Raw genomic sequence first — 11240 nt, forward strand, 5'->3', positions numbered from 1 at the left:
ACAAAAATCCAATTTTTTGAAAAAACGTAGATATTACGCATGCACACTGCAAACGGCCGGTTCAGGAGTACCAGAGTCCCGCTGCGTAATTCTAGGCAGGGCGGTAACAATGATACCCACCTGCGTGAATTTGCACCTTCTCTGGCTGCGGTAGGCAAATACATCATGTGCTGGAGTTCTGAACCGACACATTGAGAAGATCTAGACAGGGCATCAAATCCACTACACAATATATCACATGATCCTTTCAGGTGACAATAAGTGAGAAGTCAACAGGGCGACACGTACAAGAAGCTATAGCGCGAATACAGTCTTACGTTCAGGCCTAGTACGGTGAATAGTTCTATAATGCCATGGAGACGGACAGACAGACAGTTTCCTCAGCTCATCATGCCACATGAAGAAACACTGGAATGCAAGCCTGCTAGTACATAATGGAGTAATATTCTACTCCCTTTGGTCTTTTTTAATTGACTCAAATTTAATATAAAGTTGTACTAAATCTAAGTCAATTAAAAGAGACATGTCATCAAGCCTCAGTATAATATAAACATCTCAATCTCAAAGGAAATACCATCAAACCTGAGTCTAATATAAACACCTCAATCTCAAAAGTGATACAGTTAAGCTTCAGTCCACAAACCAATTGACCAAATCACCTTTCAACAAATCAATCAAAATCATCTCCATCCAATTTTCCGGAACTGGGAGATGAGCTAACAGCAGTGGTATACTGGTATGTATGCATCTCACTTTATTCAGAGTTTTCTGGTTTCATCCAGAAAACAAAACAATCTCAATCAAACCAGACTCAAACCAGGCGCCATCACCGCTACCCAGAGCAGTGTTTCTCCATGATCAATTAACGGAGAAGGGCAGGAAGTTAGGTCCAAAAAAGCTATGAAAACAAGCCGTCTTGGACATCTAAGCTCACGCCATGAAAAAAGAAGGCACACGAGAAGCTCATCTCCAGAAGAGGTAGTACAAAATTAGCAAAACCAGGGTAATCAAAATCTGGTCCCTTAAAGGGACAATCTTGGGACGGTCAATGTTGCTAGCGTGCCGACCAACCTCACCAAGATGCAGGTCTCCTGGAGAGTACAAGAGTTCCAGACATGAACGGGTTTGGTTCGTCGGTCAGCTCAAATAGTATCTCGCCAATAGCGCTCTTGAATTCCCCATTGGACCATTCCTGAATTCAGAGGAAACACTGTCATACTCCACAGCTGAAGTTGAAACAGAACATACTCAAGCGTGTACATGGGCCGACAGGGTTCAGAGAAAGCAGTGCCTACATTTCACACTTGGTACATATAACGTTATGACATAAACGGGCAAAACCTTGTATAAACTATAAAGAACATTCTTTTCTTCCGAAAATGTTGATTTTACAAATAATTTAATTGAATGCAAAATAACATGTCATAATTTAGCATGATACCTGAATCTGCTTGCCAACTGTAACGAGCACCGAGCCGGCCGGCAAATTGAAAAAGGTTGAGCCGCCCTGGTTCCGGAGGCAAATTTCCTGATCGCGCCCAGAGAGGTGGGCGCTCAAAGCGTACGAGTTTGGACGCTCGGTGCTGCCAAACTCCCCCCAAGATGTTTTCAACTTGTTGCAGTTATACAGCGTTAGGCACAGAACCGATGGGGCTTCTCTAGGCAGAGCAGCGTCTCTCGGGTTCTTGGCATTATCAGATAGGACTCTGACCGCACATCTCGCAAGATCCTCCATTTTAGATGCGACGACATCCATCTTCTCCCTAGCAGCAATGGAAGATCTGATGTCAGGACATAGGAGATCAATCTTGAAATCACATCCTGTTCCTAACGTGCTGATCAGGGTATTTGACTATTTATTTCATGTTCTTGCCATGAATCAGTAGTGAGAAACATAGGAATGCGCAAATCTTACAGATCGGCTCTGGTGGCTTATGCATTATAGAACCATTCATGTCACCTGCATTTGAGATTACTAGCTATCTCTAGCAGGTTTCGTGAATAATTTGATATTCGGAGAGGGACAGACCCCTATGTGCAACAAACCTGCATTTGAGATTACTAGGCTAGCAAGTTTCATTCATTTCTAACCCGCAAATTTTTTTTTTTGATTCATTTCCGTCGAAGCTTCCTTTTGCTGTATGTCAACATGAATACAGACCTGCCAACACACTAATAACCTATCAAGGTCAGTGACCAATTTCATCTTGGATGAACCACATGTAGCTCTATTTTTAGGTTGCCTATTTTCAGTTCAAATTCTTCTTTAAAAAAGCTCCAAAACTCCCATTTCAGCTGCAACTTGATAGCCTATCTTCAGTATAGGGTAGTACGAAATGCAACTTCCTAAGGTATATTGAGCTTTGTTTTGCTGTATGTAAAAAATAAAAAATCCTCTGTTCCGCAATATAAGCTATTTTGGCTAGCTTTTTAGCTTGCCGAAACAGATTATATTGTGGAACAGAGGATACATAGCCGCTATCACATTATTAACCTATTTTGTTTAGTGATCAACTTCGCCTTGGACCAACCACACATACAGTTGTATTTATATCTTGACTATTTTCATTCCAAATTCCGCTTCGGAAAAGCTCTAAAACTCACTCACATTCAGCTACAAGTTGCTAGCCTACTATCTGCAGCACACACGGACTACAAGCCAGGGTAGCTCCAAAATCCAAATGCGACGACGCAGCAAGGAGACAAAACTTACTACAAGGTGGTAGCATGAAGAATCACCTGAACGCACGGTACGTCGAGCGGGGCAGGGCCGCCTCAAGCAACCGATCCATGTCGGCGGTCACCGGCCATGGCAAGTACAGTTCCTCCCCGACCACCCGATCCCTCCCCCGGAACAACCTGCCTATCTCCCGCTTCGGCACCTCGGGCGCCCCGAACACCGCCTCCGCAGCCTCCATGGCGGCGCGCACCTCGCCGACCCCGATCGCCCCGCCGACGCGGAACGCGCCGGCCTCCTCGGCCGCGGTGACCGCCGTCCGCGCGGCGGCCGGGTCGTCCGTCAGCAGGTCATGCGCGGGGATGTCCGGCGCCGGCGGAGGTGCCGGGAAGTCGAACCGCTTCTTCTTGACGGGCAGGGTGAGGGCGGGGACGCGCTGGGAGGCCTCGAGGAACTCGGCGAGGACGAGCTCGTCGGCGGCCGCGGAGCGCACGCCGCGGGCGGTCCGGATCGGCGTGGGCGGCGGCGCGCGGGAGCGGATGCGCGGGCGCCGTGGGGCCCTCGAGGTGGACGTCGCCGTCATGGTGGCGCCCGCCGGCCTGCCGGTGATCGGGTGGAAGGTAGCTTGGGTGGAAGCTTGATCGTCCAGGCTGGTGGAGGTTGCGTGGGTTTAAAGAGACGGTGGGGACGGGACGGCGTCGTGGCCTCGTGGGGCAACCGGTGCCGTCGGATGGTCCGATGCCGGCCGCGTTTTCGAATCGTGGAGGAAGAAGTGGTGGGAAGGTGGAGAGAGCCGGACACGAGCACCGACGACTTTTGAGAGAACGACGACCACAGCCATCGTAGGGGTGGAAACGGCATGGTGATCACCGGAGACAAAGCTTGTTCTGTTCAGAGACGAGACGGCATAAAGTTTTTGGTTCAGAAACAAGGCTGAAAATTGAAACACGAGTACAGGACGAAATGTTACATCGTAGGGGTGGGTAGAGTGCGGACGCCGCCTCCATCTGCTCGCTTCACCTCTGCTTTCATCAACATTCAGGATGAAGGTTTTGCGATCGCTTCCACATTTTTTTTTTTTTGATAAAGGATGCTTTATTACTTTTGGGAAGCAATTACATCCAGCCTCTGCATAGTCAAGTCTAGAATAAAAAGATGCCAAACTAGAAACTAGGCGAAATACATATCGGAACGATGAAACGTAAAACGCCTATGATGGGGGTGGGGCTTCAATCCGTAGACTATGCTGCCACCCATGTAGGGAAAAAGTATCCCTCGCCTTAGCCTCCAATCGTGTACAGACCTCCATAAATAGGTCTCGGTTCTCCATACGCTGAAGAGGTAACCACGAACGAAGAATCCCCGTACATCTGTAGATAACCTGCAACAAAGAGGAGTTAATGTCATTAAAAATCTTGTCATTTCTACTCAGCCAAAGCGCCCAGATAACTGCTAGCGCCCCCATCCTAAGAAGCAACTTGAACCTTGACTCTATACCATGAAGCCAATTACCAAAGACATTGGCCACACTAGTGGGAGGATACAAGGTAGACGCTACTTGGATGACAGACCAAATAGATCTCGCAAACTGGCACTGGAAGAAGAGGTGTTTAATAGTTTCATCATGATGACAAAAAACACATCTAGAGCTTCCTTGCCAATTCCGCTTAACAAGATTATCTTTGGTACTGCAGGAGATGAAGCATGAAGCATCCAGGCAATCCTTGTTCCAAGATTTTAACTGGCCGATGAACCCAACACAGATGACGAACAACACACAGATATTCAGAACTCTATGCACCTCTGTAAGATTACACACGACGGCAAATCAGCCACAGTCGCAACTCACAAACAGAAGCCATGTAGTCAAACATCAGTGCAATCTACTGCCGGGATGGCGCGGAGCGAGCCATTGGATGAAGGAGACTCCTCTGTTCAATTTCCTTCTCTGCTGCGTCCCCCGGGAAGACTGGAAGTAGACTCGAGAGGTACATTGCAGACTGAAATCACAGAACTGCATGTCTGCATCTATGCCAGCATTTTGAAAGTTTTCGCTGCTGCAGTCATATCTAACGATCTGCTGCTGAAATCAAATACACAGAGACATTGAAGCTAAGCTTGATTTACAAGAGAAACACAACAGCTACAACCTTTTACATGGCATACTAGTCAATTCCATTTTGTGTAATTCCCTGCTGTTGGTGCAGTAAAGAGAATATCATTGTTGGAAGAAAATGAGTGCTGCCAGAATGCAGGTGCCTAAATCTTGCTACACTTTCAGGATGAGCACCACCAGCAAATTGCACACACTTGAATTCAGTAAACGGCTAGAATCAGGCAAAGATTTCGCAAAGAAAGGTAACTGAAACAACTTGGAGCAAAAAGCCATATGAAACCAGATAAAAAGCAACAAGAGCAAGTGGTGCCTGCTAAGCAATAACATATATAGATAGCAGATAGACTTGTCTAGGTAGATCATACATAACATTTGGCCTGGCAACATAACAGGTTTTTCTACGTCATAGACGCAAAAGCAGATATAGCCTTGTGCTTAACCGATGCTCAAAACTAGGTAGATCAGACATAACATTTGGCCTGGCCACATAACAGGTTTTTCGATGCAATAGTAGAGAATTCATCAAGTACCCACTGGCTTCATGCTAAAGTTCTACGGTAAGAGCTAGACTGGTAAGAAGAAGCGGAGCATTCCAGGAAGCTAAATCAGGCGCCAGTGATGGGAGCTGGAGCACCGGTACCGAAGCTGCCACCCGCACCACCAGTACCGAAACCACCACCCGCACCACCAGTACCGAAGCCACCGCCCGCACCACCACCACCGAAACCACCGCCAGCACCACCGGCACCGAAACCAACGCCAGCACCACCAGTACCCCCACCACCACCACCAGGACGAGGAGCGTCACCCACAGGCCATTCCTCCTGCAAAATGAAACTATTACTGTCAGCAATATGGCATAACAGCATTATAGCAGACAGCAGCAAAGAATGATGTTCCAGCAAACAGCAGCTATCAAGACTAAGCTTTGGCTGAAAAAGTTCTGTACTGAAGTCCTCAGTACAGCACTTGTAAACAAAATTCAGAGGAGATATGAAGACAAAATCTACCAACGACGGCTTGTTTTCAGTGCATCTTACACTTAGCACTGCCATAAATTATTCCTGACCTCTGTTAGCAAGCATTAAATACAGGATTGCAGAATCGCCACACTAATTACAGTAAGCCATAAGGATGGCAGCAAATGGTCTTACTCACACAATAACTACCAAAATCACATCAAATTCCCCGATGCAATGCAATATACCAGAGAAATCATCAATTCGATGTACAAATGCCACGCCAAAAGGATAGTGGCGATTGATCTTGTTGGCAATAATATTTGCTAGCATTTATATGAAGATCAAATTCAGAAGGATTTCTGTATTTAAAAGTCTCAGTAACAACTGAAACCAAACTGTGTTAATAACATAAATTGGACAAGGATAATGCAAGTTGTACTAAAAAAAAATGCATTTGACTAATAAAATTAAACAATAAGATGCTGGCTAGGATGCCCATCATAACATGAAGAAGGCCTATTTACGGAGATCAAACATCCTGGAATCTAATGAATGTAGGCAAAGGTATGAGAGGATACCAAACTATGTGTTGGAAACCTCGGCAAAGTTGCCTAAAAACCCACATGAACACAACTTAAGTAACACTACAGGTAACAAAAGTGCTGCAAAGTACCATAGGCTCAACTTTGGCCTGAGCATAATCCCAATGTAAGATCTAGTGACAAACCATGAGGTCAATAAGCTTGAGCAAACAATCGGCTAGCATAACTCAAATATAATGGAAAGTATGTGTACAATGAACCTAAGAAGGTCAATGGGCTTGAGCAAACAAGCGACAAATGCTATAGGCAACATGGAGAAACAGAAAGCAAATTGTATCTTGGTAGCGCCACAAATCCAATACTTGGAAAATCAACACTAAAAGCAGAAGACAAGCAGATTATATCAACCATCCAGGTGACAAGAAAAGGTACAAAGGTAAACAAGGATCCCATACCCTGGGGCGGAAGTGTCGCGGCGGCGGTGCGCGGTTCTTCCTGTCCTTACGGGAGCGAACCTTGATTTCGCGCCTGTGGATGGCGCAGCCGATGCACCAATGCAACTTGTCGTAGAGCTTGGGAAGAACGTATCCTGAAATTAAAAAGAACATTTTTCAGCTATATATGCCACAAACACTTCAAAATCTGGGACCTTTCAACTCTCAAGATGATCAAATAGCAGAGGCGATATGAAATTTCCGAGTTATAGATGTTCTTGCAGGACAGGAGTACACTGACTGATCCAACAGTTAAACACAACCCTGAAAGGAGAAGGGGAGAGAAACCATACCCTCGAAAAGACATGCTTCTTTCAGATCTCTCATGGCGGCTGGCTCCACGACGTTCTTCACCCAGTAGCGTTTGATCGCCTTGTCCTGAACCAGCAAAGAAACCCCACCACAGTCGATACACAATTTTGGACAAGGAAATGGATTCGGAAAGTCGGGCGGATGATTGAACTAACCTTCGGGACTGCCTTGGCGCAGTTGTTGCAGCGGACAAACTTGACATGGCCACGGCCATGTTTGTTCCGGCCGCCGTTGCGGCGCTTCACCGTCTGCGAGAGAGAAGCGACATATAGGATCAGACCTGCATTGGGGCGCATCCAGAGCTGAAAGGACAGGGGATCAGCTCGTACCATGGCGAAAACCGAGGGCGGAGGCGAGGTCGCGAGGAGTAGGCAGCGAGAGCGAGGTCGGCCGTCGGCGGCGGCGTCTTCTCCGGGTCCTTGTCCTGGTAGGGTTTGCCCACCGGGCGGCGCGTGACCATTATATAAGGGGTGGCGGGTGGCCTGATAGCATCTGCGCCCGTTTGTTTGTAGATCGACGGTCCACAGTCGCCATTATGTTGCGCTTCGGAATATTCGCACCCGCTCCCGCTTTGCAACGTGTCCATTATGGCCAAAGAAAACAAAGACCCGTATTCTTTCCTGTTTTTTTTTTTTTTTGAAATGAACTCACTGTATTCCATAACGAAATTAAACTTAATCGCTATAAAGTACATTACAAATTTGGGGAAATGGCCTAACCAAGTCTTACAAATACCATTTCCTCTTTTTTTTTTTTTGGAAACAGGAGTAAAAGTTATGTTCCAATCTATTAATTAGGGAGAAGTGTTTACTCTGGACTTAAAAGCAAATGGGTTAATAGCTCCTGTGCGACATCTTTTCATGCTATTGGACGTGAAGCAACATTTTTACTGCAAATAGCTAGGATGCGACGCTGTTGGTGGGGTAAATAGCTGCAGTGCAACATATCTCTTAAACAGCAGTAGACAACTTATCAGTTCAAATTGCATTGGCTGAGCGGGACCCAAAACTTATCCACCTCAGCAATGGTGGCACCCACTACTTATCCACTTAACTTTGTGGGACCCACTTCTAGAAGAGAAACCATCTCATCCCCGCGTCGAAGCCAGTTCATTCGATCGTTGCAATACAGAGCATCCGCCCGTTCCCCCCTTCATCTCTGGTGATCCTCTAAGCGTTGCAACATCGGCGGTGATGTCGACCTCCGCTTCAACCTCGTACTGCCGTTGGCCGCAGTATGGTCCAGTGCCGCTGGGACGATGCCCTAACTGCCCACGGGCGGCGCCCCTAAAGCGCCTGACCACCGTGACCGATCAGAAAGGCAACGCCGGGCGCGAGTTTGTGAAATGCGAGAGAAAACTAGAGCCATGGAAGGTGAGATCTTAGCTTCCCCTCTCCCAATTGCATTCTATTTTCGTCAATTTTGTGGTTTTCATCCGATTTTGGGAATTTTTGCTCTGTTTTTAGTAGGATCTGCGGAAATGCCACCATTTCGAGTGGCTTGATGAGTACATCAATAGGAATGAACTGGAGGGAGCCTTCCTGGGGTCAATTGGCCGCTGCCGGCCGAGCAGTGGTTGCTCCGGCGGGGAAAGCGGACGGGCTTGCGGCGGAAGTGAAGGAGATGAAGAAGATGAACAAGCACCTAGAGAATCTTGTCGATGTGAAGAAGCAGGACAATCTGATGTATGCAGTTTCTTATTTATGTGCAATTGGTGTTGATGTTGTTTATTTGCTGATCATTAGTCATTAAACAAATTAGTGTTGCAGTTAGTTGGGACAATTTATGTGGCTAATACTCTGAAGTAATGCATCACATATGCAATTTGATTTGATTTGGTTTGTTTCAATTCGTAAAATGTGCAAATGTGTGTTGTCTAATTGCTATAACTTGGAACAAATGCATCACAAAAAATCCACCATTTGTTTAGTTTGTTTCATAATTTGGTAAAACGTTAGAAATGTTTGTAAAATAAAAGAGGTGTGCTAGTAAAGGCCAAGCCCAAATAGAAAGTATCCAGGCCCAATAGTAAATTACCTGTACACTGTTGAAAAAATGCACGCGGTCCGGGTACCACTACACGAAGGCCGACCTTTGAGAAGGGAAAAACCCATCCCGCGCGCGCGCTCTCGCGACGACACGTGTCGCGCGCGGAACGTGTCCCCGGGAAAAGACGCGAATCGTTTTCCGGGTTTGGTTTTTCCCTTTACGCGCCGGTAGACCCGTTAACAATATGCGGACCCGTTAATCTTCTTTTTCCCTTTACGCGCGCAGTACGTTTTCAAAAAATTGGGCGGGACTTTTTTTTTTGCTTTTTCCCTTTGTCTTTCCGGGCTGTGAGTTTTCTGGGGAATTAATGGGAGGGAGGTAGCACTTTCAAATTACAATTTTTTTAAATTCCAACAGAGTGCTACGAGATGACATATGTCGAAGCGATTGCTACGGCTCGGCTTCGCCTCGTATCAAGGCGCCTTCGGCGCATCAAACATTAATAAACATAATGAATGGCAGACATATGTCGTTGTCCCCGTTTGTCGTTACCCCCATATGTCGAAGCGATTGCTACGGCTCGGCTTCGCCTCGTACCAAGGCGCCTTCGGCGCATCAAACATTAATAAACATAATGAATGGCAGACATATGTCGTTGTCCCCGTTTGTCGTTACCCCCATATGTCGAAGCGATTGCTACGGCTCGGCTTCGCCTCGTATCAAGGCGCCTTCGGCGCATCAAACTGTTGTTTTTTTTTCTATTTTTTTTCTTTTGGAAAGGTTTCTGTTTGATTTTCTCTTTTATTGTCTGTAAAGTTTTCCGTTTTCTCTTTTATTCTCTGGAAAGATTTCCGTTTTCTCTTTTATTGTCGGTAAAGATTTCCGTTTTCTCTTTTATTCTCTGGAAAGATTTCCGTTTTCTCTTTTATTCTCTGTAAAGATTTCCGTTTCCTCTAGCGCAGGTACACGTCCGAAGGGGTGTGAAGTACATCCTCGGCGTAAAGACGAGTACAGGTTTTGTAGGAAGAGGAGCACGGTATCGTGTTTCTCTTTTGGTTTATCTGGAAAGATTTTCCGTTTCCTCTAGCGCAGGTACACGTCCGAAGGGGTGTGAAGTACATCCCCGGCGTGGAGACGAGTACAGCCTAGGTAGGAAGAGGAGCACGGTACTGTGTTTCTCTTTTGGTTTATCTGGAAAGATTTTCCGTTTTCTCTAGCGCAGGTACAGGTTCGAAGGTGTGTGAAGTACATCCACGGCGTGGAGACGAGTACAGCCCTAGGTAGGAAGAGGAGCACGGTACTGTATTTCTCTTTTGGTTTATCTGGAAAGATTTTCCGTTTTCTCTAGCGCAGGTACAGGTTCGAAGGTGTGTGAAGTACATCCACGGCGTGGAGACGAGTACAGCCTAGGTAGGAAGAGGAGCACGGTACTGTATTTCTCTTTTGGTTTATCTGGAAAGATTTTCCGTTTTCTCTAGCGCAGGTACAGGTTCGAAGGTGTGTTAATTACATCCACGGCGTGGAGACGAGTACAGCCTAGGTAGGAAGAGGAGCACGGTACTGTATTTCTCTTTTGGTTTATCTGGAAAGATTTCCGTTTCCTCTAGCGCAGGTACACGTCCGAAGGGGTGCGAAGTACATCCTCGGCGTTGAGACGAGTACAGGTTTTGTAGGAAGAGGAGCACGGTACTGTGTTTCTCTTTTGGTTTATCTGGAAAGATTTTCCGTTTTCTCTAGCGCAGGTACAGGTTCGAAGTTGTGTGAAGTACATCCACGGCGTGGAGACGAGTACAGGTTTTGTAGGAAGAGGAGCACGGTATCGTGTTTCTCTTTTGGTTTATCCGGAAAGATTTCCGTTTCCTCTAGCGCAGGTACACGTCCGAAGGGGTGTGAAGTACATCCTCGTCGTAGAGACGAGTACGGGTTTTGTAGGAAGAGGAGCACGGTACTCGTGTTTCTCTTTTGGTTTATCTGGAAAGATTTTCCGTTTTCTCTAGCGCAGGTACAGGTTCGAAGTTGTGTGAAGTACATCCACGGCGTGGAGACGAGTACAGGTTTTGTAGGAAGAGGAGCACGGTACTGTGTTTCTCTTTTGGTTTATCTGGAAAGATTTCCGTTTCCTCTAGCGCAGGTACACGTCCGAAGGGG

The 11240-nt window shown here is 46.5% G+C and overlaps 2 protein-coding genes across 2 annotated transcripts; both read right to left on the minus strand.

The window, feature by feature from the left end:
• Positions 1-571: 571 nt before the first annotated feature.
• Positions 572-4697, minus strand: LOC124662990. Its single transcript, XM_047200759.1, is given in 7 exon segments — positions 572-1114; positions 1116-1192; positions 1442-1763; positions 2740-2937; positions 3065-3276; positions 4024-4058; positions 4670-4697. Coding segments are annotated over 7 exon segments (1023 nt in total). The 3' UTR covers positions 572-963.
• Positions 4698-5398: 701 nt separating this feature from the next.
• LOC124662991 (40S ribosomal protein S26-like) lies at positions 5399-7435 on the minus strand. Its single transcript, XM_047200760.1, has 4 exons — positions 7259-7435; positions 7085-7169; positions 6753-6886; positions 5399-5617 (listed from the first exon to the last, which is right to left on the minus strand). Exons 1-4 carry the CDS (start codon positions 7433-7435, stop codon positions 5399-5401), a joined length of 615 nt encoding a protein of 204 aa, XP_047056716.1.
• Between the last annotated feature and the right edge of the window lie 3805 nt (positions 7436-11240).

The sequence above is a fragment of the Lolium rigidum genome, chromosome 6 (assembly GCF_022539505.1).
Source record: "Lolium rigidum isolate FL_2022 chromosome 6, APGP_CSIRO_Lrig_0.1, whole genome shotgun sequence".
NCBI lineage: Eukaryota > Viridiplantae > Streptophyta > Magnoliopsida > Poales > Poaceae > Lolium > Lolium rigidum.

Excerpts from the sequence above, each read along its gene's own strand:
- LOC124662991 (XM_047200760.1), bottom strand. The coding sequence starts at position 7,435 with ATGGTACGAGCTGATCCCCTGTCCTTTCAGCTCTGGATGCGCCCCAAT. Across the intron at positions 7,170-7,258 it reads GCGCCAAGGCAGTCCCGAAG|GACAAGGCGATCAAACGCTA; the intron begins GTTAGTTCAATC and ends TTGCTGGTTCAG. Across the intron at positions 5,618-6,752 it reads CGCGACACTTCCGCCCCAGG|GAGGAATGGCCTGTGGGTGA; the intron begins GTATGGGATCCT and ends TTCATTTTGCAG.